Source organism: Aspergillus uvarum (genome assembly GCF_003184745.1).
Source record: "Aspergillus uvarum CBS 121591 unplaced genomic scaffold BO82scaffold_58, whole genome shotgun sequence".
In the NCBI taxonomy this organism is placed as follows: domain Eukaryota; kingdom Fungi; phylum Ascomycota; class Eurotiomycetes; order Eurotiales; family Aspergillaceae; genus Aspergillus; species Aspergillus uvarum.
Window position 1 is genome coordinate 71,638 of NW_020291355.1, and position 25,036 is coordinate 96,673.

General features: G+C 52.5%; 10 protein-coding genes and 1 non-coding gene across 11 annotated transcripts; 6 read left to right on the top strand and 5 right to left on the bottom strand.

Moving 5' to 3' along the window:
* Nucleotides 1-463: 463 nt before the first annotated feature.
* BO82DRAFT_377369 (hemolysin III family protein) lies at nucleotides 464-1,506 on the top strand (the record flags this gene model as incomplete). Its single annotated transcript, XM_025637577.1, has 3 exons — nucleotides 464-994; nucleotides 1,061-1,291; nucleotides 1,351-1,506. The coding sequence occupies 3 exons, from the start codon at nucleotides 464-466 to the stop codon at nucleotides 1,504-1,506; spliced, it is 918 nt and encodes a 305-aa protein (XP_025488424.1).
* A 1,706-nt stretch (nucleotides 1,507-3,212) lies between these two features.
* On the top strand, nucleotides 3,213-4,667 carry BO82DRAFT_394768 (alpha/beta hydrolase; the record flags this gene model as incomplete). The annotated part of the gene is made up of 2 exons (XM_025638755.1): nucleotides 3,213-4,444; nucleotides 4,574-4,667. The coding sequence occupies exons 1-2, from the start codon at nucleotides 3,270-3,272 to the stop codon at nucleotides 4,665-4,667; spliced, it is 1,269 nt and encodes a 422-aa protein (XP_025488425.1). The 5' UTR covers nucleotides 3,213-3,269.
* A 520-nt stretch (nucleotides 4,668-5,187) lies between these two features.
* BO82DRAFT_291722 (uncharacterized protein) lies at nucleotides 5,188-7,494 on the bottom strand (the record flags this gene model as incomplete). The annotated part of the gene is made up of 1 exon (XM_025631742.1): nucleotides 5,188-7,494. The coding sequence occupies one exon, from the start codon at nucleotides 7,492-7,494 to the stop codon at nucleotides 5,188-5,190; it is 2,307 nt and encodes a 768-aa protein (XP_025488426.1).
* A 770-nt stretch (nucleotides 7,495-8,264) lies between these two features.
* On the bottom strand, nucleotides 8,265-9,026 carry BO82DRAFT_422028 (histidine phosphatase family protein). Its single transcript, XM_025640190.1, has one exon. The coding sequence runs from the start codon at nucleotides 9,018-9,020 to the stop codon at nucleotides 8,436-8,438; it is 585 nt and encodes a 194-aa protein (XP_025488427.1). The 5' UTR covers nucleotides 9,021-9,026; the 3' UTR covers nucleotides 8,265-8,435.
* Nucleotides 9,027-11,245: 2,219 nt separating this feature from the next.
* On the top strand, nucleotides 11,246-11,782 carry BO82DRAFT_266180 (gamma-glutamylcyclotransferase family protein; the record flags this gene model as incomplete). The annotated part of the gene is made up of 1 exon (XM_025630952.1): nucleotides 11,246-11,782. A coding segment is annotated over one exon (537 nt), but the record flags the coding sequence as incomplete, so codon positions are not given.
* Nucleotides 11,783-12,584: 802 nt separating this feature from the next.
* On the bottom strand, nucleotides 12,585-13,737 carry BO82DRAFT_422031 (uncharacterized protein; the record flags this gene model as incomplete). Its single annotated transcript, XM_025640191.1, has 3 exons — nucleotides 12,585-12,896; nucleotides 12,942-13,588; nucleotides 13,647-13,737. 3 exons carry the CDS (start codon nucleotides 13,735-13,737, stop codon nucleotides 12,720-12,722), a joined length of 915 nt encoding a protein of 304 aa, XP_025488429.1. The 3' UTR covers nucleotides 12,585-12,719.
* Nucleotides 13,738-14,304: 567 nt separating this feature from the next.
* On the bottom strand, nucleotides 14,305-14,871 carry BO82DRAFT_269581 (cell wall mannoprotein 1 family protein; the record flags this gene model as incomplete). Its single annotated transcript, XM_025630969.1, has 1 exon — nucleotides 14,305-14,871. A coding segment is annotated over one exon (567 nt), but the record flags the coding sequence as incomplete, so codon positions are not given.
* Nucleotides 14,872-17,081: 2,210 nt separating this feature from the next.
* Nucleotides 17,082-18,432, top strand: BO82DRAFT_357479 (S-adenosyl-L-methionine-dependent methyltransferase). Its single transcript, XM_025636029.1, has 3 exons — nucleotides 17,082-17,170; nucleotides 17,231-17,265; nucleotides 17,344-18,432. The coding sequence occupies exons 1-3, from the start codon at nucleotides 17,126-17,128 to the stop codon at nucleotides 18,278-18,280; spliced, it is 1,017 nt and encodes a 338-aa protein (XP_025488431.1). The 5' UTR covers nucleotides 17,082-17,125; the 3' UTR covers nucleotides 18,281-18,432.
* A 1,776-nt stretch (nucleotides 18,433-20,208) lies between these two features.
* BO82DRAFT_t260 lies at nucleotides 20,209-20,308 on the top strand. Its single transcript has one exon. It is a non-coding gene; the product is annotated as a tRNA-Thr (tRNA).
* Nucleotides 20,309-21,249: 941 nt separating this feature from the next.
* BO82DRAFT_343034 (cytochrome P450) lies at nucleotides 21,250-23,149 on the bottom strand. Its single transcript, XM_025633605.1, has 5 exons — nucleotides 22,903-23,149; nucleotides 22,569-22,850; nucleotides 22,068-22,513; nucleotides 21,578-22,011; nucleotides 21,250-21,497 (listed from the first exon to the last, which is right to left on the bottom strand). The coding sequence occupies exons 1-5, from the start codon at nucleotides 23,132-23,134 to the stop codon at nucleotides 21,323-21,325; spliced, it is 1,569 nt and encodes a 522-aa protein (XP_025488432.1). The 5' UTR covers nucleotides 23,135-23,149; the 3' UTR covers nucleotides 21,250-21,322.
* A 1,401-nt stretch (nucleotides 23,150-24,550) lies between these two features.
* On the top strand, nucleotides 24,551-25,033 carry BO82DRAFT_405427 (fungal specific transcription factor domain-containing protein; the record flags this gene model as incomplete). Its single annotated transcript, XM_025639490.1, has 1 exon — nucleotides 24,551-25,033. The coding sequence occupies one exon, from the start codon at nucleotides 24,551-24,553 to the stop codon at nucleotides 25,031-25,033; it is 483 nt and encodes a 160-aa protein (XP_025488433.1).
* Nucleotides 25,034-25,036: the final 3 nt, after the last annotated feature.

Below are 25,036 nucleotides of genomic sequence, written 5' to 3' on the forward strand. Positions count from 1 at the left end.
CGGCGGGTAGATGACTATCTTAAATTAGGTGATCTCGACTCTAAGATGAGGCATTTTTGTCATTGGGCGAACATATGCAGGAGAATCACGATGGCTCTTGATTTAGTGCAATGGCCATGCCGCCTGAGATGTGGGGCTGGGCAATACGACGTTGTTTGTTGGCTGTCATGCCGCTGGCATCTCTACATCCGAGCGCTTACGGCCTCTGGAAGAGCAAATAGGACGCCAATTAGGACGCTGTAGGACTTTTGAACTCGCATAGTCCAGCGGTACAAGCATTTACAAGGCTTATCGGGTTTAGCAGGAAATAAGAATCCCTCCCCCCCAACACGACGACTCTTACCCCCTTTCTTTTAACTTATTCCCACCCCATCCCCAACCACCACCATCGTTATCATCATGATCATTGCTAGACGTGAAAGCAATGGTATCTTCTACCCGTCTTCGAGTTACATCCCCTCAAATGCAGAGGTCACCTGATGAGCAGGCAACCCTCCGCCGACGGTCTTTAAGAAGTCCATCCAAGGCTGCCACGGGATGCAAAGTTCTTCTTGCGTTCGAGGAGTTACCGAACTGGCATCAAGACAACGAATATATCCTTCATGGCTATCGCCCAATTTCAGGCTCGGCTCGAGTCTCATTTGGCAGTTTGTCATACATCCACAATGAGTCGGTCAACATCTACTCGCACCTACTACCAGCGGTCGCCTTTTTCCTCGGCGAGTGGTATATTCAGCAGTATTTGACAAGTAGATACTCCAGGGTCACTGTGGCTGATTGCTTCATTTTTGCCTTCTTCCTTTTGACCGCCACTATCTGCCTGGGACTGTCGACGACATACCACACCTTGATGAACCACTCCCACGAGATTGAACAATTATGGCTGCGGCTTGACCTGATAGGCATAGTAGTCTTGACGATCGGGGATTTTGTATCGGGGATATACATGGTCTTCTGGTGCGAGCCTGTGCAGCGCAAAATCTATTGGTCCATGGTGAGTCAATATCTGCACACCCACAAGTCTTTCAAGGTTGATCCCGACGCTTACTTCGATTGCCAGATCGGGGTTCTCGGATTGCTTACCATCTTCATCATGATAAGTCCCAGGTTTCGGGGCCCGGAATTTCGCAATTTCCGGGCCCTAACGTTCGTGGCGACGGGCCTCTCTGGCCTCGCACCATTGATACATGGGATCAAGATGTTTGGCCTCTCGCAAATGATGATTCAATCTGGAATGCCCTATTATCTGATCGAGGGAGCCTTCCTGCTGATGGGTGCCTTGATCTATGCGGTAAGCCTCAAGGTCTCGCGCAGAATGGGAATCATATTCTAAATGTGAGGATCGTACAGACCAAGTTTCCCGAGAGTCGATTCCCAGGTCGGTTCGACATATACGGGTCCTCCCATCAGCTCTTTCATATATTGGTGGTCTTCGCTGCCGTGACGCAGCTGGTTGGGATACTCAATGCATTTGATTACAATCACCTGCATCGAACATGCTCATAGGAATCTCCACATGCCATGAACACAAGACCAGCTTCATGTTTTTCGGTTGTTGAGCGTCCTCTGGAAGCCACTGCGCTACATGAAGCGTGAGGGGTTTTCGACCACTGCGTTCCCGATGGTGGCCCATGCTAGACTCGAGACTAGAGGCCAGGTTTGGAGCCGAAGACCAGAGCGGATCGCAGACCGCCGGGCCAAAAGAAAGGGCGGGCGTGCGAGGTAGGCCAGCCTCATCAAAGAACGAGATGCCATAATTTCGGATAGGTTTGAGGATGAGATCCATGGCTTACTCTGCGGCCCGCAAACTCGATCCCTGCGCAGGGTATGCCACCCGGTTCGACATGATCTGTACATGACAGCACGAAGTACACGGATTGCTACAGGACACTTTCTGAGAAGTGATGCATAGAGATTTCATAAGGTGCTTTGCGTACAGTCAGGATAGAGATAGGAGGCTAACGGCAAGACGTGCAGGGCACCGTCTGCATCGTTCCTTGTTCAATGCATGCTTTATTGGTGTCCTGGGATCTCTCGAGCAATATTTTTGCAGGGCATATGAAGAAACCAGAAGTGATGCACCAATGCAAGTTGCTGAATCACAAGGCTATACACATCCATATCGCATCAGTCTGCTCTCTCACCACCCAATAAACACTTCTCAACTCAAAGTCCAGACTTGATCATCTGTGCGGACCCGACACTATCTCTGGGACTATTATGCCAGAAGGGAGTAGACGTTCAGTAATCACTTTTAGGGCCAGGGAGTAAAACGTCAGGGAAATCTGGCGCTGAGAGTGAAAATTTGAGCCGTGTATGGTTAAGGAACGACAATCTTGGGTGAGCTTTTGTAGCTTACCCCTGCTTTGTACAGTACATTGGCTAACTTTCCCTTCGCCCTGTGGAGAGTTGTCGCTCCAGCGCCTGCTTTAGAAGCCCCACCAGTGTCATCAGAAACAGGCCTCAGCATACTAAGGAGAGGGGGTGAGCCTAGACATTGGCATATCAAGCAGAGTGAGCTACATACATACTCTCCTCATCTCGCTCGCTGAACCCGAGGCTTCTCATAACTTTGAAGGATCAAGGAGGACCTCACAACGCCTGGCAACATTAGACATGAATGACACAAGTCCGGGTGCACTTTTCTTTTAGCACGCCGACTGCTTGAACCACAGAAATCTTTCTGACGTTTGTGTTGGGATTTGAGGAGATTCGATGACTAGCATGGCGACGATGCATACAAGCGAATGACGTCAGGCGTTCACCTGACCACTAAGGCTATTACCGCAAGCTACAGGTTTAAACTACTTGATGGAGCGTGAAGATAGTGAGATTCCGGGCTATCTAGGAGGAACTATCTACACGCGGCCGGCGCGGTGAGGTGCCCACCACTCGGAGGAGGCAGGGGACTCCGTCACTATTTCATCTTACCATCTCATCTGGTCTTGCCTAAAGTCCGGACAGAATGCTAGTAGTTCATAGTAGTGAAAGGATATCAACGGCAGATAGCGAAAGGCCAGAAGATGAATTACGCTATCAGTTTGCATACTTTGTATCTCATCATACCCCTCACAAGTAGAATCCTGCTAGCCCCACATTCCAGGCTACCTCGAGAGCGTACTGTCTCCATATTAGGCGTAGATTAACCCTTCTAAATCCTGCCGGTTTTTTTTTTTTTTTTTTTTTTCCTGCAGGGTATCCCACTCGGGGCTACGAGATATCCCGGAGAGAACTTGTATGAGCGTGTTTACAGCCAGGCCAGCACCAAGATGACGACCAGAACATATGGCAAACACACCCACGTCTACCAGACCCATTTCACCACAGACATCCAACTCGATGTGTACCTCCCACCCGACAAGGACTCGAAAACCCCTAAACCAATCCTCCTGTGGTTTCACGGTGGCTACCTCGTAAGTCTCCCCGACTTTTGCATGCCAAAAATCTCCACCCGAGAAAGCAACGCAAAGAGAAAAAGAACCTCCAGCTCAGCACCACAGCAGGTAACAGGCAGCCGCAAAGCCATCCCCGCCTGGCTCCTCCACCACGCGCTCACCCAGAACTGGACCCTCATCTCAGCCGACTACAGAGTCCTGCCCGAATCGACCGGCCTCGCGACCACCGAAGACGCGATCGCGGCCTACGAATGGGTAGCCGGAGGCGCTCTCCGCCGCCTGCACCCAGACTGCACCGCCGATCCAGACCAGATCGTGCTGGCAGGGGCCAGTGCCGGAGGCTGGTGCGCCTTGGTGACCGCGCTGCACTTTACACCCCCGGCTTCCACCCTCGCGGAGCAGACAGGCCAAACTCCCCTCCCGCCCCCAAAGGCGCTCTGGCTCCTCTACCCGCTACTAGACCTCGGGAGTCGGAAATGGGCCCAGAGCGTCGCACTCCCCGGTGCGATGGCGATTGACCCAGCGGCAGCGGAGCGGCTCTTACAACACGAGATTCCGCAGCGAATCGCGCGGGCCGAGATAAGCGTCGGAGAGGATTTCCCGTCCTCTGAAGAGGAAATGCGCACGCGACAACGGCTTCCCTTGTTGTATTCGCTTCTGGAGCGCGGGGTATTTCTGGATTTTCTGACGGGGTCGGCTGGGTTCGGGGAGAGGGTGGTGGGGTTAGGGCTGGACGGGGCGGTCGCGGGGCATGTGCAGGAGAATCGCGTGCGGGGACTTTTTCCGCTGGACGACGGCGCCTTTGGGCCTGGGTTCCCTGCGACGATTGTTGTGCATGGGACGGATGATCGGGAGGTTTCCTGTGGTGAGAGTGAGAGGCTGATGGCGAAGTTACTGGAGAGTGGTGCTGAGGTGCAGTATTTTCCTGTCGATGGCGCGGGTCATGTTTTTGATCTGGAGTTGCGGGAGGGTTTGCGGGATGGTGAGGGGGGCCAGGCTGGCGCGACCCTTGTACGGGCTTTACAGGCGCTGCAAAGATACCTTGAGGGGTAATTTAGAATCTGCTGAAAGATTGGTTTGCTGGAAAGTCCCCTGGTTGACAGGGTTCGCCACTGAACGGCTCGTTAAATGATCAGGTAGTATATCATTAATGAGTATCTACTATACGATTCGCCTAGAATAGCCCTCCTATCCCACTATACCCCGCCTTCCTTGATGCAAAAACCGGCATTTTACCTACGAAACCATAAGCAGTGGGAAACCCTGGCGTGAGGCAAATACCGAAATACGAAAAATCCCACTTGTCGCGAAGCACGCAACCCTGCAATTCACAGCTGTACTACTGGTGCCGAGTAGTTAGGACCAACATTTGACCAAGCATTGGCTAGATGGACCGGTTTGCTTGGCCGCCTGCACCGCAGTGGAGCCGCAAAGTAAGCACCAGCCGATCCACCGCCGGTCCTCCGCCGGCGAGTTTCAGCTCGCCGATCCACCCTTGAGGATAGCGGGGGTGATAAAAGTATTGAGATATTCTTAATGTAGTGTGAAACTGGTGCAATAAGAGGATGATATCATTCAAGTCCTCTGAGCTATTTAACTATGGTCCAGCGTGGACCTTTTTCTTTTCCATAAAGACGACGGCATATCATTGGTGTCAGTCTGTTCATATAATCATTTGAGCCAATAAACAGTAGGAATATTACTTGATCCTAGAATACCATATTAAGACAGAGCTCTCCTGCTCGCGCATTGAAAGCGCATATTTTGTGGCCATGTACCCTGACAACGTGAATTAGGTCCGGTTGAGGTATCGGACTGCCAGGTTATTATCAAATGGAACCAGGTTATCGATATCGGTTGGTCCGACGGCGCAAGTCAGCCCAGTGCTTGCGTCGGAATTAGGGAAATCGCCATCGGCACTGACGGCGGCCAACAGGCAATATCTGTCAAATGATGGATTGTTATTGGGGACCCAGGCGAAAGGTCCGAAGATGTGCTGTGCTTGCTTATTCCCACCGAGAGGACCGGTGAGGTTCGCCGTTCCCTGCACATCGAAGTGAGACGGCCACAGAGTGGCTGTAGAAGTGTTCGACTGATACAGAGCTACTCTCACGTCGTTTGCAGGTCCGGTGCCGCGGTTTTTCACAGCCACGTAGAAGTAGTTCGTCTGTCCGGGTCTTGGGGGCTGGTTGACCCGCCCACCGTCTGCTGCCTGGCGATTCCAGACGCCAGGAGTATTATCGGACACGAGAGTGTAGTCATACTCTCCGTCTCGGCCGTCGTCGATGTACACGTCAACTGCGGGTGGCGGCCCTTCGGTAACGACTCCAGGGTTCGGAATGCCTGGTGGATGGTACAGGCCCTGTTTCTCGAAGGCCCAGCGGATGACCTTACGAACAGCACCACCGGGATGACTAAGGACTGTGCCATTATCGGCAGCTATCATGGCCGAGACATACTGGTAGGGCATGTGCATCTTGGTGGTGATCGTTGCAATGCCACCAAGGATGAGATACAGCGCATACCTCGAGGCCCAAACCTGCCGATTGATGTCACCGATGGCGTCTCCTCCAATAGCTCGATAGAGTCTGAAGAGAGTGGTGGACAAGACCTGCTCCCGCATATAATATGCCTCGTCATCTCTCCTGTACTGCGGTCCATCCCATGCCCAACCTTCCTTGACTTTACGATCGTGGCGGCGACGAACCACGGCGCTCCAGGGAAAAGTGTCAAATCGATCCTGAGCATCACTTCCGGGGTCCGAGTATATTGCAGCCAGCGAGTCGCCCGGGCTGTGAGCGAACCCAAAGCCTGGCCAATGGATGGCATCCCACAGAAGTGCATGACCAAACTCGTGTGCTGCGACGCGAAAGTCCGCAGCGATGCCGACTTGCGAATTTTCGTCAGCCCGGCCGAAGATGAAGCCTCCAGAGCCAGTACCGGTTGCATTGCCTGGAGCCTGCGCATTGACATTATCCTCAAATCCACGATGATCGACCGGCACGGGGAATTTGGTTTCATTGAAAAAGTCTTGGACCGAAAAGCCCAGCTCACCGAGGAGCCTGAAAAGCCTGGTAACATGATAGTATGCACTAACAGCGGCAAATGTATCTGACTCCACGCTGTCCTTGAACTCGCCAGTGGTAGTGGTGGGTGGCACCTTGATGGGTAATTTAAAATCCTCAATTGCTGCGAAACGACCTTTGAGACTCTGAGGAGACGAGGTCACGGTATCAGGAAGGAACACTCTGTCGCGTAGAAGATTCAAATCGACTATATCGCCTGTGGGCAGGGGGCCTCTGTGCCCCAGCTTTGTCACGGGGTCCCTGGAGAACACCCAGCCAGTCAGGCCAGCCGTGAGCGCCTGCAAGTAGATAATTGATCCTGTCTCGACTTCGACAAAGGCTCTCCAATTGAGTTTGCCATAACCCGAGACAGGCAGTGAGAAGAGGGCTTCTCGGACCACATAGTACTTGCCATCCTCAATCTTCTCAGGCACTTCGGCGAAGGCTAGGATCGGTGGAGAATCGCCCGCCTGCTCTTGCCTGCCCTTCGCGCTATAGCGATAGACTAGAGTGCGCTGCTTTCTCTTCTTCTGCTCTTCTGAAAAGCTGATGCCATCTCTCCCGACTGGGACACCAAGCGACGCAGCAATATCCTGCTCCGTGACACTATTCTTAATGAACTTAGCATCATCCGAGGGTGGATCTGGTCCCGAGGCATCAGTGTGAAGAGTACTGCTGGAGCTGAGGACACGTTTATCACCGTCACGCACAGTGACATCGAGCTGCGCACCCCACACCGGCCAATCTTTGAAGGTCTGTTGGTAGATCACAGCCTTGCTTCTAAAGCGGGGCCTTTCTTGCTCAAACTTCAGATCGAAATCTGGGGCGGTCAAGCTGTTCACCTCAGAATTTATTTTGTACTCGCCTGCTATCTCCTGGAGGTATTGCTCTGCCACATCTTTCGCGGTGGCCAGTGCCGCGACAGCTTGGTCCCCAGACTTAGGAGCCCAGGGCCGCTGCGCATGGTCTACGCTCTGGAGTGCTCCACCAGGAGTGCGTGCAACCTCAACATCTGGAATATCGTCAAAGAGCATGATAACTATTGGGATTTGACTGCAGGTAGTCTGTTATCGTACGATGTGAGACTTTTCTGGGGAGGTGGACGAAGGGAAAGTGGATGATCTGGTCACTTTATAGCCATCATCGATAGCAATTGCGTGATGCAGAACAGCGTCGGTCCATGACTTCAAGGCCACTGCTCTTGTCGCCTAGACAGGTCCGGAGCGGCCTCGAATGCGTGCTTGGGGGTTTTCAGACCACCTTGGAGCATAGTCCTCGTGAATGCCGATTATGTAGACAAAGGCTTCGTCCTCTCTGATGATCATCCACACGCGAGCCAAGCCTTTGCATTGCCCAACCCGAGGCCACGATTGGGGCAACATTTGTTTCATACGAGAGCTTCCGTTCTCGGGTAGCTCTCGTTGAAGTGTATTATATGGATCTTCAAAGTGTGATTCACGATCTATACGTGGAGATGAAGCACGTCGTATGCGTTCCAGACAGCTCTGTCAAAGTAGGGTGGAGATGAAAGGTGATTTGGCACTTTTTCCCGAGCTCGGATAGTTCCCAAAGATAGGCACCATCGACCCAGAGTGTGAGGATGTCAAATTTATAACTAGGAAGCAGCTTTGATTGGAGGAATGGGACCTCGATGGGGCAATTTTCTGCTCGGGGTCGAGTATGTTTACTCCACTACGAGAACTCATAATGGTCTAGAAGTTGCAAACAATCTGGTCATTGATCATGGTAAACTTGACTTTCATTTCCATCAAAGATTAGGTTTAGTTGACATTCTCAAGAATTCCTGCGTTCCAAACTCCCATGGCTCTCACCAGCTAGGCCTAGTCACTACTACATAGCCATTGACAACTCCAGCAGATTTGATCCGGTCTTAAAGTGGCCCTTTGACGCCATTGACCTGAACCGGTTGCAACGATCGCATTCCATTCCTGGCTTTAACCAACTCGAAGCTTTTTCATTGCCCTAGTTCGATCCGTATGCCAGGTGCAAGGGTACCGATGATCCCGTCATGAGTTACCACCACGATATCAGTTCTATCAGGATTCTCGTGCAGATCAGCCTGTGTTTGCTCCAATTGTTCCAAGATATCTTGTTTAATTCGCCCTGCGGACGACGGATCGTGCCCGGAATCGTCGAACCAATCCGGATCCAGCTGCTGGAGCTGATGTAGTGTCGGAAACTCGGACATCAGCTCGCTGACTGGGGAGCCGGCGTTGCACGGCAAGCCGCCGCCGAACTCCCGCAGTGCTGGATCGAGCACCAGCCTCACTCCGGGCCGCACACCCACGCTTGTATTGGCAGGATATTGGTCCGCATGCAATACCCGTCGAAATGCGGCCAGGGAGGTCTGGATAGATCGGCGAAGTGGGCTGGAGACGACTGCACCGACGCTGTCGGAGTGCGCGGAAATAAACTTCTGGCCTAGCAGTTCGGCTTGGTTGAAGCCCCGTTCACTGAGAGGGGCATCGGGGATCTGGACATTGTGGCGCAAATTGTGGAGGCCTTCCGCATGGCGGACGAGATGGATGAGGGCTGGCATTGCGGGTTCCAATCCTCGAATATAGTTGTGCTTCCCAAATGTGGTATGAACAGAGATGGTTGATGCTGATTGACATAACCCGGACAACTAAAGCGTGCTATACATTCTAACTTCTTTATATTCTCTCAAGGCTGTCAAGGTCACATGCTCCTCGTGAGACTCGCGTGCACTTTGGTTCGTACTGTACATCGTGGCGGCCCAAATTAAGTTGCTCGTTTAACCCATGGAAACGTACAAGGCGGGTGAATTCGACACCCCATCCCTGTCGGCTTGGCAGTCGTATCTTGTACGGTGGGGAGGAGCATGCCAAGCCAGTACCAGGTTGATATGACACGGGAAGACGATCTCGGAACCTTAACCTAAAACCTTGAAGTAATCTCCGCAAACGGGCGATTACTTACGTGTCCGCCGTGCCGACCCAAGCATCAGTCTCATTGTCGCAAGAGCGGAGATCTTGCGAACATTACGAGAAGATGGCGTGCAAACTACGCCGAGCCTCAAACCGTCAAGCATTTGAGTTGTTGCCTGGTTATGTTCTGTCCGCGATACGGCTCCCTTTGTTTGAGAACTGTTGAATTCTTGCTGGCGCGACTAATTCCATGGAATTATGTTCTTGGCTTGTAGCGCAACAGCCATCTACACCAGATGCTCTGAGATAGCAAGTCTCTCGTATTGACCGACTACAGTGAACAAATTCTCCACTGCTTGCCAAAAGGATAACACCAAGATAACGAATACCCCACCTGAACCGGCGTACATGTTGCCTACAAGAAATGCTAGCATATCAGAAATGGAAGCGAATGGAATCCCGAAGATAGCAACATGGCCATAGGCACAACTGAGCTATGTGTTTACATGCTTTGCATCGGACCCCTCACTTGCCAATACCATAGAGCTTTCAAGTCGGCGTATTATAATCTCTTGGGGTTATGTAAATGGGAGCCACGAAAAGGATAAGCTAAGAACTGTACCGAGTCTCTCCAGAAAAAGCGTGCTCTATACTCAGGAACTGACAGATGGCTTGTTTACCTTGTGCACGCTGAGCCAGAAGGAAGGTCATATGAAAACCACTATCACCGCGGCGTACGCCGCTACAGACGCCAAAACATATTTCCCGTCGAGATCTTCTCCAAACCATGCGAGGCCCAGCGCAAAGAAAATGGTGGCTGCACTAGCCGTCGCAAGTGTCGTGGGCGTATCGCTGTGGAGGGCCATCAGCAGCATCAGCGCGATCAGGGCTAGACCACCACAAAGCCCCATCCAGAGCCGCCTCCATTGTTTTTCCCGACTGACGCTCTCAAGGTGCCTTGTACAGGACACACCTAGAAAAAATAGATTCTTTACAAAGTGAGGATAAATGCACTCATCAAAGTATCTGTGGTCGAATCTCTTCGGTAACATGAGATAATCGTTCATGAGATGATACCTGGACGGATCATCGGTTGTGATTAAGAACCAGTGTCTCTCGGCATTTTCGCGCACGAGTCTGTGAGGCCCGGTCGTGAAACCAAGATTGCGAACCGCAGCAACTGGGGCATAAAGACACATTAGAAATGTGGCCGGCCGAGATGAAGGTCGAAATAAGAGTGTCGTTCATGCGATAAACAGTGAGCAGATTACGGGTAGGGTATTTCAGAACTCTGGAGTAAAACACCTAGCCCAGCACTCAGACCGAACCCTACTGGGTTGATCGGTGTATACATGATTGTGGATAATTGCATCGCATGCTCTGTATCAGTAGGACTTGGTTCACCCAGAATAAATTTCCCGCAGTTTTGTGTACCTGTGTAGATTCCAAGAGAGACTGCTTTTGAAAATGGAATATAAATTTCTCGCAATCGCCCCAATAATTCATCCAAGGAACTGAAACATGTTAGGCATTTTTTTTATTTTTTAAATCAAAAATTAAGCATACCTAGGTAGTATCGATGATGCGGGCACGAGAGAAACATCATGAATCCGGCCCTTATAGCCCGGATCTGACCAATTGTCTTGCAGCACGTACGATTCTCCGCCAAATGGCTGCTTTCTTACCTTGAACTTTGGAACCAACCTAGTACCTAGGAGTACCTAGTACTTACGTGATAAACAGAACCTTTGGCTCAGTCTGATACGCTTTATGGTTACTAAGCACATAATCATTGAGCCAGCACTCCACAACTATCCGCTCATTCTAATCAGATATACCAGTCATGCCTGCTCAACCCCCACAAAGTAGTAGCCACTCCCCACCCCCTTCCCCACCGTCCCCATCCCCATCCAACCCGCAAACAAAGATATCACCCTACGTCCTAAAGCTACGCACCGCTCCTCCGAAATTCATCAACCACGCACCGAAAGCACAACCCGTGGCAGCACCCACCGGCCCCTACTTCTTCTACGGCACCCTCGCCGACCCCTCCCTGCTGGCGAAGATCCTTGGCTTGGTCGACGGAACGCCGCATCTTCGGCCTGCGTACCTCCTCGGCTACGCATGTAAGCTGTGGGGCCAGTATCCCGCCTTGGTGGAGGCAGAGCCGGGACCGGTGGTTCGGGGGTTTGTCTACGAGGTGCGCACGCGGGGGGATGGCGAGAGGTTGGCGCTTTATGAGACTGAGAATTACCGGGCGGAGAGGTGTCGCATCCAATTCTTGGGTGGGGAGGGGAAGGGGGGCAGAGAGGAGTTGGGTTATACGTTCAAGTTTGTGGGGGATGCTGAGGAGCTCAGTGAGGGGGGTTTTGATTTGGAGGTCTGGTTGAGGAGGATGGGGAGGCGGGATTGAAGTGAGCAAGGACAGGTGGATGCTGTGGGTGGTACCTAGTCTGTAGTTGAGATTTCCTTTCGGGTTGCTTACTGGAAAGGATACGCTAGCGTTAGATATGAGCTACAGCGCTGAGTGGAATGTGCTCTACCTTCTTGCAGACACATGTGTTCAGAGCACAATGGAAAAGACATAAACCCGACTCGGACTGACCACCACTTTCCAATCTGCTGGCACTGCTTCCTGGCAGTTCTTCACATCTTCGTACCCTTCCATTTTCGGTCTCTCGACGCCAAGGAGAGAAGCTGTCTTTTGGACAGGATCAAAGTGCAATCTCGCTGCGCCCGTTCTCTTGATCCCATCCCCAACATAGTACGCTCCCGTCGACGACGCCTCGTCGTCGGCCTCATCGTCCATCCAAATCACCGTTTTAGATAAATGACGCGGTTGATTCTTGCATTGCAAGACTATGAAGTCTTTGCCCAGGTGAAAAAATAAATGCGTCTTCCCGACCGTGCATTCTCGCGTCGTGCCGTCGCCTGCGTCCCGCTGCAGCGGGGCAGGCATGAACGCCCCGATGACCTGGGTGTGGTTCTCATTCGTGGCTAGAATCATGCGCGGAGTGTCGTCGCCTTGCACAGCTTGGGCCATCTCGGAGAAGGTAGGGCTAGTAGATGGTATTCCGATCTCTTGGAATGAAATGGGTTTCACACCGAAGGTTGAACCGGGATCCACAGGTGATATGTGCGGTATGGGAAGGAAGAGCGACAGGGCTGTGAGTATCCGCGCGGGAATTCTGTGCTCTGTCGCGTCCGGAATGATAGCCTCATCCTGAGAGTTGGGCCACGGAGGCTGGAATAGCACGGTCCAGAGTTGGTGGAAGGAGGGGAGGAGATTTGGCTGCGCCGGTGATTTCTGTTAGCTTGGTTTCTCGGTACAATGCTGATGGGAGGGTGGCCTAGCCCACCAGAGTGTCGAGAACTATGCCAGCGAGCTCGTCTGCATCGGAGTCCCTATCCTCTTGCATCATACCGTGAATGAGGCAGGTATCCAAGTGCTCATCCGCGGGGTCAGACGGTGCGAAGCAACCAAAATAGCGAGTTCGATCCCATTTTCTAGTCGGCGAGACTCTCAACTGAAGGAGCAAGGCGACAAGAAGCGAGACATCACGCCGACTCACACGCCACCGGGTTGGAGTTGCGGGTTCTTCTGTCAGGAGCTCCCGTGCAGTGGTGCCCAGTCGCTCTAGCGATGGGGCCTGATTGATGGAGTATGGCTGCGTGGTCGCGAGGACGTCGACTACGTCGCTGAGCACGGATGGGGTGTCTTTCTGGTGCTCAGCTGGAGGCAGCGATACTGTCTCGGGATGGCCGATGCTCCGGAGCATTCTTGCGAGATTTGCGCGGCGGATGTACTGCGTATCATCGTGGTTGCGCCAGTAGTACCCGCCATCGTCCTGGGTGCCTAGGAGACTGGTCCCGCCGTGCGCGAGTAATGCGACGGCGCGGTCGAATGCGTCGGAGTCGATTACTTCACCCGTGGCTTCTTTGGGGAACGGGTGGGAGGCGTAGTAGTGGAAGCATCGCCAGAGTAAGTCGATTACTTCGTCAGAAAGTGCGGAGGAGGGGTGGCAGCTAGAGATGTGGGCTTCTAGGCTTTGTTTGGTCCAATCTGCGGTTCTTAGTATCGGAGGTGCAGTGGTGAAGGGGTGGGGATGCGTACGGCGCTGGTGGTCGGCATCCTCGATGCAGGCCGGGTGATATGTTGCTGAAGATGATGGGTGGTTCAGAGGCTTGAGAACTTTTTGGAGGTCTTTTTGGATGGATCCTGCGAGGTTTTAGCTACGTACTGCGGGAACAAAAAGATGAATAGGAGGTCAGGTTACCTTTGGTGGCTGTTTCGAGGTATTCTTTTACCTGGCGCTCGTGGGGAGCGAGGTGGATGTGCTCAAGAAGTCTACTTAGAGCATCCAACATGATGTGTGGAGAGCTGTGATGTACGGGAATTGAGTGAGCCAAGGAGACGTTGAAGACAGTGAGCGAGTGAAGGTGGTGGGGAAATGCGAACTAAAACAGTTGTGAAAGACGCTAAGTAGAGTCTGGCGCCCATAGCCACCTTTAGTGCCCATTTAATACCGGGCATTATCTGAGACCCTGCAGTATGCCTACGTGGAAGACTAACTATTATCAGCTTTATTGGAAGGCTCTGACACATACAGTAAAATCAATTACAATCACAACAAAACCAATGAGTATCGCACAACTCCTTTTTCTTCACAAAAAGATCTCCGTGCCAAAGTCCTTCATCTGGATGAGCTGGGCCGGGGGTCATATGGACCAGGTAGCAGATCAATACCGAGCCACGCAGCGTCCCGCGGGAGCAGCCCCGGCAGCAGCAGCAGGGGCCGCGTTATCAGCAGGCTTGGGGGCGGCAGCAGGCGCGTCACTAGCAGCAGGCTCAGGAGCGGCAGCAGGCGCAGCGGTGGGAGCAGCCTTGGGCGCGGCAGCGGGGGCTGGCGAAGGGGCAGCAGTCTCAACAGCAGCAGGGCTGGACTGACGCTGGGCGTCGCCCTTGGAAGCCTGATCCGACCAGCTCTTCACACCAGCCTCAATCGCATCCGAGATGCCACCAGCAACGGTACCAGCCAGGCTCTGCAACGACTCGGGTACCTTGGAGACAATTGTATCGGACAACTTCTCAGCCGCGGCTTTTTGCTCGGCCAAGTCGTTGTAGGTCTGGGCGCCTTTTCCTGCATTCACAATCAAGGTCTTCTTATTGTCGAGATCGCTGATAACGGTGGAAATCTTCTTCTTCAGGGTGTCCACGGGCCCGGGGAGGCCGAGGGCGTCGGTTGAGCTGAGGGCCGAGGTGCCGCTAACCTGGCTGTTGCCGCTGTTGATTGCGCTCACCAGGTTGTCGGAGGCTTGCTGAACGCTGGCCACATCGCCACCGCTGTAGGCTTGGATGGCGGAGCCCAGGGCGTCGACCTTGGTGCCAATGCCGGAGAGGACACCGGTGACAGTGGGGAGGTCGCGCTCAACCTTGGTGGGAGCAGCGAGGGTACCGGCAGCGAGGCCGACGGTGAGGGCAGAGAGAACGGAGACCTTCATTGTGGATGGGCTGTTGATATTAAGGTGAGGATATTGAAGTAGATGATTTCTGGGATCGAAGGTGAATCAGGATGGTGGTTGAACGCTGTAGGAGAAGGTGGACTTTGAGGGACATTCGGGTGTCTTTATAGTTCCGTGGTACTACCGTGAAGACAATGTAGTGCCAAATCAGCACAATCATAAGAGCTTGATAGTATGGTTCATGAAGATTGTTGATCGAACCCCCGGGATATGATGATGTGCAAAAAGCTCAATTTTGAGAAATGATCGACAGGGACTGGCCCGGCGGCGGTCACAGATGGCTGAGTTTCCGGGGAAATCAATGCTCGGTCCCAGAAATCGGGTACTCGTTGCTCTCATTTTTCAGCTAACCCTGAACCCTAACTAAGTATCAAAATGTCTCATATGGCAAAGCCAATCTTTGCTCTTCGTCTGTGCTCTGCTCTCTCTCGACGGGCCGCAGCCCTATCCGCAGGTCACGTTCAGGGGCAAAAGACAGCAACTAGTTCGCAACATCCACAAACTTTCTTCTTCTCGCCAATTCACCCTCCACTTGACCACTGCCACGTTCAACAAGAATGGGATAATTATAAATGGAACAATGGGATAGAGGGGCCCGAGGGCCTGATAATCGGATGGACATCATGTGACCTCTATCCGGCCCTGGGTCGACGCCACCCTCATATCCCTCACCTCCAATTTAAGCTTCACCTGTCCTGTTACTGAGCACGAAACCGCGCTAGTGTGAGGCCGGTGCTCTCATCTCAACTGTTTGTCAAATTTTGTTGTGAAACGAGTTAAGAACGATCCTGGCGTACCTTGGCCAGTCCCTTTTCGACTAATGCTCGAATCTAAATCCTCCACTCCATAAAGCTGACACACAACCACACACACAATCAACAACGGCACCTCCGAGACAACCACTCAGATTCTGGGGCTCAGAGAGCGCTGGCCAAATTGTAGAAAGTTCATCCCAAACGCGGATGTCACAAAGGAGATAGGTAAGAAGAGAAAAGTAAGTCTGTTTGGTTAGCTTGGTGCGAGCTCGCCCTCTAATCGCGACTCTTCTGTCTAAAGTTCACATTCTGCGATGGAGAGATTGCTTGCAACTGCCTGCAATTGGGCATAGGCTTGGTCATACGCAGACTGAGTGTCACCAAAATCACACGCGTTTCTGGATCCGGGGAGCTCGAAGAAATGAAATCTCGTCACTGCCATGCGGAGCACAGTCAGCACCGCGGACACCCCGATCCAGTTAAGGATGTCAGCGAGGTGATGGGGATATGTATCATCACCTTCCCTCCAAGACAGCGATCAACGACTGCGCCACGTCGCGGAGAAGGACTAGAAGCGCGTGCACAACGACTTACGCGCTGGGACAAGACACCGTCCACCCGAAGTGCCAGCCAGTCGCGTTAGGGGTCTCTCCCAGATGAAGTAAAGTAGAAATGTCCTTCGCTTCTGGGACAGGGTTTGCGGCTATTGGTGCTGATAATATAGATGCCATCTACTAACTATTCATACACTGAGTTTATGATACTCCGGTAAGCCTCTGCAGTAAGAACAATTATGAGATTGTACTTGATCTAGTAGTGACCCTCAGTATTCATGATGTTGTTAGAATACTGCGCGGTAGGCGAGGCTGTCTCAATTCAAAGGGCTGGTCGATATCCACAACCAAAACTGGGCCTTCTCGGAAGCTTACTACTAGAAAGACGGGTGACACCAGCAAGATCCTCCTATTGTAGGGACCTTTGTGCTTCGTCGAATCGAATGCGATATACAGTACCTGGATCGGTGAGCAAGACTCGAGTAGACGTGGCTACGAATCACAAGGCTCCTAATAGTGCAGAACTCGGAGCTTGAGGAGTACTATACTAACAGGCACCTCTAGTGTACCAAGTGTCACGCACATGATCATAATGACGGTTGTAAACATCTGTTTACGAGTTCGTCCACGTTCTCATTGAATCCACTCGGGATGTAACGATCATCGTTGTGCCATGGGCCAATTCGTTGCTGATCGCACGCGAATACTACGGGGACCGGACGGAACCACGGGTCGGTGTTGAAGTCATCGACCCCAGCTTCTAAAGCCACACGACGAGTATTTGTCCAGTTAATTCTCTAGAGGCCCCTTGAAGAATGTTATTTAATTGACCCAAAATCTAGGACGACGGGATCATATACTGCTGGAGGTCGGATCCCAAATATCCGGTGATTCTCAGGGCAGCAACAGTCCGTCCCCGGCGTAATGGCAGGTATGCCAGAATGTCAAAGTCAAGGCGCCTTTCCACCGGTATGATTCAGCGCCAATGGGCGACGAGGATACAAATGCCAATTCTGACACCATATCTAGGGTGGTAAATCTAGTGAAGCCCAAGCAGCAGACAGGTAAGTAGTAGTCTAACTGGCCTGGTTGTATCTGACGGCCATAACGCTCACGGAAACACCACCCCCTTCGTGCTACAGTTACTACAGCAATGGCAGCAGCTTCATGGAGTGGGCCTGGGGTACATCCTTCCACGTGTGTCGTCGCTACCCGGGCGAGTCCGTGCACCAAGCCATGATCCGTCACGAGCATTATCTCGCCCTCCGACTGGGCCTCCAGCCCGACCAGAAGGTGTTGGACCTGGGGTCCGGCCTCGGCGGCCCGGCGCGCGAGATCGCCCGCTTCGCCGAGGTGGACATCTGCGGGGTGGAGATCAGCGCCGCGCAGGTGCAGCGCGCGACGCGGCTGACCCAGCAGGCCGGGCAGGCCGACCGCGTGCGCTTTGTGGCCTGCGACTTCACCGCCACGCATCTCGAGAACGACTCCTTCGACCGGGCGTACTCCATCGAGGCGACGTGCTACGCCCCGGACCTCGCCGCCGTCTACGGAGAGGTCTTTCGCCTCCTCAAGCCCGGTGGCATCCTCGCCGTCTACGAGCTGGCCATGACGGACCGATATCACGCCACGCGCGCCGATCATCGCGCGTGCCACCGAGACCTGGAACGCGTGGCCGGCTGTCCGCATCTCCGGACCACCGCCGAGGTCGTTGACGCCATGCGAGCGGTCGGGTTCGAGCTTCGCGCGGCGGAAGATCTGGCCGATGTCGCCGCCGCCGCAGGCTTGTTGCCCTGGTACCAGCTCATTGACGGTTCGTTCAAGTGGATGGGAGGAGCCGTTGAGACTCTCGCCGGCGGGCTCGTGGCGGCGTTTCTGCGGCTGTTTTCCTCGCGCTGGGGGGGTCACTTCCTGACAGTGGGTGAGATGTTGGGCGTCCTCGACCCAGGTTCCCGGAGTCGCGTCATGGACATGGTGCAGGTGATGAATGCGTATCGGGTTGCAGGGGAGAAGAAGTTGGTCACTCCGATGTTTCTGATGGTAGCGCGCAAGCCAAAGCGTGGACCAATGTCCTCGGAATGAGATAGGTGAAGTGCAGCTGGGTAAAAGGATGTCACTAAGGAATGGAAGACTGCCCTGAAGACAGTGCTGCCAGGGCCTAAAGAAGCGGCGGGCGGCCGAAGGGGAATCCTATCTTTGGTAAAATCTACATAACACAAGAATAGGATTGTGTCATAAAAGTATTCGCCTTTCAAAGATGGGCCCTGTGTCTCCTGGACCCCGCCTGGGCCAGTTGTCGGCTATTGCGGAAAGCCTGCTAAGCCTTAAGTTAGATGTAGAGGTTGGGGTCTGCACACGAGGGTTCACGCCCATCGGCGCAGTTGGGTGAACAAAGTGCAATCACTTCCATCCTTAAAAATAATTGAGCAAACCTCCACGGCAGCTGCTTCTAGTTATTAACTACCTGGTAGTAGGTATTTTGATGATGATGCATGATGACGATATGTCAAGATGTGTTACCGGACCCATCAACAGCTTCGATTTTTCAGCTACAGGCCGCCTTCTGATCGCCCGGTGGGAATACTGGGCTATGGCTGAAACATCTGGGCAATCGAGTAGCTGGTGAGAAGCTTCCCGTCATCTGCCAGGATCGAATGAAGAACCTCCAAAAACTCTTCCATGGAGCCGTATACACCTTGTCCGCTAAAGCAGTTGCCCATACCATCGGTCGAAGAGGGCTCCTTCAACTCTGTAAACGCCCCCGAGCCCACATTCCGTACCGACATCCTAGCATAGATGCGAGGGCCATACATGTTCTGTCTTCCAGTGACCTGAAAAACGCCGTTTCGAGCACCGCTAGAGGCTGCCGTGCGCTTGTATTGCCGTGCATGGGTGTTCCTTGAAATTTGTAGTCCTTCGGTGAGTTGAGGGAGATACCCGAAGTGCAAACGAGATTCTAACGATCCGGTCCAAGTAGCTAAAGAAGCATGGCCAAAGACAGAGACCGGGGTTGTGCGATGCCCCAGTTGATGGCCAGATCCCTTGGTGTGAAGTCTGACCGTCACAGAATCAGGAGTCGCATAGGGAAAAGATGCGAAAAGTTCTGCTTGTCCCTTCTTCTGTTTGCTCTGCCCGTGCGGCAAGTGCGGCAATCACGGATAACACAATGGTATGGCTGTAAGGGCCCACACCTCTAGTGGGTCCGAGAGGACCATGTCGATCCACATCGCTTGAGTGGGGCCGTCCAGGCTACCCCAGGGGCCATAATCGGTGGAGGACGACTTGTCTACGCTGTAATTATAACCTGGGAATATATTGAGTGTTCATTTCGTGGTCAAAAGAGAGCACATAGATAAGATACATTAACCAAGTGAGCTGTCTGAAACTATGTCTCCATATGGAGGGATTCTTGGGAGTTGCTGGCGACGACGACTGTGAGAAAGATAGACCCAGTATAGAAGTAAGGCTTGAGGTTGAAAATCTCGCGATGCATTGTGGCTCACGGCGAAGGAAGCTGTGATACTATACCTAACCATGTAGGTAGCTTAACTACCGCTTACGAGAAGAAGAACCTAGCTTCATAGATTTTGCAGTGTTCGAGAAGAGTGTGGTTGCTTAAATGTATGTCACATGCGTGAGCAAGAGTCAAGTCTCCTCAAATCCAAATCTAAGATAATCGACTTTCTATAGATATGCTCCAAGCTTAAGCACCATAACCTTTCCCCGAGCCGACAACCCGGCGCTGCCATCAATCCCAATGACATCACAACCATCCCCGGCCACACCCCCCAGCTTCCCGTATCCTTGCTCATTCTCACCCCATCACCCCCATAACCCACCCCAGCAGACAGAAAACACATACGAAAAGTATCCCAAACCCAGCAGAACATCCCCCAGAATCAAGATCCAAAATCTTAGCCCCCACAGTCCCGCTGTGGGGCCGTAGCAACCTAAACCAAATAGGGCAGGTGGGGCTATAATTTAGTTTCGAGTGCTACTGTACAACAACAGCCGCGGTGGTGTAGTGGTATTAACATTGCAGAGCCCCCGTACTAGCCTTATGCTAGCGGTGTGGAGTGCAGATTCTGGGTTCGAGTCCCAGTCGCGGCATTTGTTTCTTTTTGCGCCTGCACACCGGGGTAGGACGTCATTGGGGCGTCATTTGGGGGATATGTTGGAGTTGAGATGTGCTGTGGTGGGCTTGGGGGGGGACTTGGAGTCGAGATTCGGGGGTATGCTTGGGGTGTTAAATGGGATATTTGATGCAGTTTATGTGCAGCGGGATTGGGCTTGAGGGCTTGAGGTGAGAGTGGTGGACTTGTAGGTGTTCTGGATGAGTATGCTGGATATACATGATGGCTCTATGGTGTATACTCCTTATAAGGATTGATCTTTGTTCGACTGGAAATGTCTAGGGTTGGTTTATGATAGGGCTATCTTGCATATCATATGGCGGGATCTTGATTGGTGAAGATGCATCTGGCTATCCTGGAGCCCCCTGCGTATGCATCTAGATGTTTGGTTTTAGATTCATGCAGGGTCAGTAGAGTGTGGTACCTGAAGCAGTGATTTAACAGAAGTTCCCCGTTTGATGTAGCTCTATACAAGATGCTGCTAAAAGCATCTAATGTGTTTACACAAATAGGAAGCAGATGCCCAGGCTCTACATGACACTTACACTATGAGAAAAGGTGGGAATGGCTGCGAATCTCTAGGCTTATAGTACTCTTTGTAATGCAGTCCCTTTAATGCTATCAGGAATATTCAACATTACCCTTCCCATCTCAACTCGCACAGATGGCTTGCCTGTCGTTCTGGTGGATGATTGCGCCGGTCCGTCCCGGCCGCGCCCCGCCCCCACCGTGACCACCTCTTGAGCAGCTCAATCTACTGTACAAATAGAGTGAGCAATTGATTCCATCAGCCGGTTTTCCAACTTACCAGTAATTCGGTGGTTTTAAATAGGCTCAGGGACTGGTATGTAGTGGTTACATCGTGCTATCTTTCGCACTTCAAAGCTCTGAATTGAAGGTATGGGAATGACCCTTACTGGATGATTGCATGCATGAGTCTAGCAATACACAAGAAAATTCGGCCATTGGCCCAATCCTCACTCTCATCTTTCTATGAAGAACTTGAAACAACAACCCGCACCCCTTTCGAATCCCGTTTCGGAACTCCTACAAAAACATCATGATCGTACGCCACATCCTCCACGGTCGTCTGGTACAGTTGCGTTCGCGGGAGCACTCGCACCGCGAGGGCCGCCATCGCCACGTAGAGGTTACAGTACGCGAGACTAGTGGTCAGTGACATTAGCATTGAGCGTGAGCGAGCACCAACGCATCCAATTGAACTTATAGCAGGAGTGACACATACTTGATTCCAACGCATGAGCGGCTTCCCCTGGAAAACGAGGTCAAACTCGTTTCTAATCTACGGCGCTCAGCTTCATCGGCTTCGAGCCATCGCTCCACTCTGAAACTATGCGACTCGGGAAACACGTCCTCATTATGGTGATTGATCGCATTGGACATGCCGACGGGCGTGCCGGGGGGGATGTCGTAGACGATCTCCCGCCCCTGGAAGCGTCCTCGATAGATAAGATGCTCGTTCGGCGCGATCCGCGGGCTCCGCGGGCTGACTCCGTAGGACAGGCGGAGTGCCTCGGCAATTACTGCGCTCAGGTAAGGCAGTTTCTCGAGCTCGTTCCACGTTCGGTTGGTGGCGTCAGCGGCTTGGAGTTCCTCGACGAGGCGCGCAAGCGTCTCGGGCTGGCTCAGGAGGTAGTATGTTGCGACTGTAAGGGTCCACTGCATATTTGTTGAGTACAGGGAACAGATAGAAATGTTGACAGGATGGTACTTACGGCGGTTGTCTCCGTCCCGGCGGTGTTCAGCGACAAACCGTCTCCGGTCAACCGGTAGTCGGTTCTTTCAGCCTCCGGCAATGAAGAGGTAAGCAGGGCGTGAAAGATCGTCGGCCGGCTGGGGATGGTCCCCGTCTCGAACTCCTTTCTCGCTTGGCGGACGCGAGCCGGCATTTTCTCCGTCGACTCGTCCATGTATACCTGCAATGATCGGGGCAGCCATCTCCACAGGAACGGGACCAGGGGTACCATAAGTTTGGTTACAGGTATAAATCGAAAGAGAAAGATCGTCTCCAATAGACCCACAACGGCGTCGCGGAAGTTGGGCTCCCAGCCATCCTGCTCTACGAACCCGAAGGACTCGCCGAAGCAGTAGCCGGAGATGACGTCCGCGGTGAAGCAGCTATACGCGGTGGTAATATCGAGTGGCTCGTGATCCTTGGTGCCTGGAAATTGGGTTTTCAGCGAGATTCTCACACTGGAGATGGCTTATGACCCTACCGAGTCGGATAATCTTGTCGCAAAGCTGATCTGTCAGCCTCTTGATCTCAGGCTCCAACCGCGCAATCTGTGCACGCGAGAAGAATTTGTTCATCGCGCCGCGTCGGATGCGATGATGTTTATGGTCAATGGTGGCGAACATCGACTCGGCGGTAGGTCCGGTAGCAAAGGTGACATGATGAACCTGTTTGTTTCGCGTGCGCCCGCCGGTAGAATACACCTCGTCGATGAAGTTGGGGTCGTTGAAATGCAGTTCCTCTGGGTTGATGCGCACCACCGGGCCTGGTCTCTAGGCATCAGATACATCACTAAGTGTGGCAGCGGTGCAACGAACCATATATTTCGTGCAATCGCCTGATCTCGTGAGTGAAGCGACCCCTTCGAATTAAATCAAACCAAGCCTCATACAAAAACGTGGCAGCTGCGAGCTTCGGGCCTGGGATGTGGCTGAGGGGGTGGAAGGGGGAGACATTGTACAAGGCGCGGACGAGACGAGATGCAACCCAGATCCCAATCAAGTAGAGAAGGCCTGTGGAGCTGAAGACTGTCGAAGAAACTGGGAGCATAGTGAGAAGTGTGCGTGTCTGAATTATTGGAGAATCCGGGGTTTTCACCGTCAGTCAGGGCTTATATTATTTCACCACCGGGAGGGGAACATGCATACGTGACATCAAATATAAGCCCGTATTGTTATCGAATCCAGTATGTTCAATGCTGATCTGCAAGGATATCAAGCATGTAGACCAATCATTCATTTGGGATTAGCTCTCCTCCCGTGCACCAAGCGAGTGGCACTATAGCCGACCCCGCAGCAGTGGGACACTGAAGGAAAAAGAGTGGACGAGGATGATCTAAGGTATGAATAACTTGGCCCAGAACACCGCTTTGGAATGTCATTGTTGTTCGGGACACGCAGACGTGTGCATGAAGGATTAGCCAGCCCCCCTCCCCACATGCGGGTAGGCGAGTCTGGCCTTCGGTAAAATCATGCGGCGGAAGGACTGCCCCTCCTTGTTATCTCCGAGTCTTCTCGGATATAGCCGCTGACCGAAGCCACTACTATAAAAATATGAAGCATTTACTAATGTCAACCACACCTTAGCTAGCTCTGTTCTACTTTCGTGCAAGCAGTGTATCACGTCTCAGACTATGTATGAAGTCACAGCATGTGCCGAGCTACGTCTTATACAAATTTTCATCCAGGCCCATCTCTCCAGGTACAAAACTCTACTGGGTATGACAGGCCAACGGGTTGCACTGTATTGCATCGCAAGTGCTACCACCACAGGTCTTCGTGCTATACTCTTCTTCAATTGTAACCACTTGACTTTGGGTTCTAAATACAACCAGCAGCACCGGTCGCGATTACCGCCCACTTTCTACTAACTGACTTGATATCGATATCCAGGCTCAGCCACCACAGTCCTGCTTTCTCTTGTATTCACATTTCCACGCCCAAATTCAACACAGTTCATCAAAATAAAGCTTGCTTACACCATATTCACACAGATTGTTCTAGCATCGAACCTGCTTGGGCAACCTAGCTCCGAAGGCAGCTCTCGACAAGACGTCAAGCCCGCCGCAACCCCGCAGTTGTGATTTCCTTCCTGAGCACTCAGAGATTAATGAGGTGCTTTCTATCTGGAGAATTCTTTCACAGATGCTGTGCCTACCTTGCAGGTATTCTAGGAGGCGCTTCCCGGATACTAATCTCTTGTATAGTCTCTTTACCGACTGGGTCACTTCAGCAGCCCCAGCTCGGTTGAATTGCTCTTCCAGGCTTTGGTCCGCCATATTTTTACGCTTGAGGGCCATTTACATACACATGTTCAGAAATCACCCACTGTCTTCAACCTACACTGTCGATTCCTCTTCTGGCTAGCCTACGTCTGCGACAAGGAAATCTTTCTAAGAACAGGCCGCCCCCCCCAATCTGCGACGATTACTGTGATCTCACCTTCCCAAATTAAGACGAAATTGCCATGGAATTCGGCCTCCACGGCCCTCAGACGCCGACGAATCGCAACCTTGCACTCTTCTTCCCTACCGACCTCAGGCTCAGCCTTATTCAATCAAAGATAACCAGAAAATTGTACTCTCCTCAAGCCGCACTAGCATCTGATGTGGAGCTTTTGAAGACCGTTCGGGAACTAGATGATGCAGTGAGCGGGTGGCATCGAAACCTGCGATTACCAAGCAACGGCCTCCACCTACTTCGCGCCCATGGGCTGGTCTTCACCCAGAAAGAGGTCTACCTGCGCTCGTCTTTATTGAAATTACAATATCAGTACTGCATAGCTGCCATTCATCAGATGAGCACTGGATGCGCGGCATGGATTGCCGATCCAAGCGGCCGAGCCTTAGGCATTACTTTGAGTTTAGAGGTTGCGGCCAACGCGAGCCGCGCCCTCTTGCGACAGTTCCTGGATATGCAAGCAGCATTAGCACAGGAAGTGTTTTGGTAGGAT

Bases quoted from the DNA above. Each gene is read 5' to 3' on its own strand.
- BO82DRAFT_422028 (XM_025640190.1), bottom strand. From the start codon at position 9,020: ATGCCAGCCCTCATCCATCTCGTCCGCCATGCGGAAGGCCTCCACAAT.
- BO82DRAFT_357479 (XM_025636029.1), top strand. From the start codon at position 17,126: ATGGCAGGTATGCCAGAATGTCAAAGTCAAGGCGCCTTTCCACCG. The intron at 17,171-17,230 runs GTATGATTCAGC...CACCATATCTAG, and splicing joins GTCAAGGCGCCTTTCCACCG to GGTGGTAAATCTAGTGAAGC. The intron at 17,266-17,343 runs GTAAGTAGTAGT...TTCGTGCTACAG, and splicing joins GAAGCCCAAGCAGCAGACAG to TTACTACAGCAATGGCAGCA.
- BO82DRAFT_343034 (XM_025633605.1), bottom strand. From the start codon at position 23,134: ATGCTCCCAGTTTCTTCGACAGTCTTCAGCTCCACAGGCCTTCTCTAC. The intron at 22,514-22,568 runs GTAGGGTCATAA...CCCAATTTCCAG, and splicing joins CGACAAGATTATCCGACTCG to GCACCAAGGATCACGAGCCA. The intron at 22,012-22,067 runs GTAAGTACCATC...ACAAATATGCAG, and splicing joins CCGGGACGGAGACAACCGCC to TGGACCCTTACAGTCGCAAC.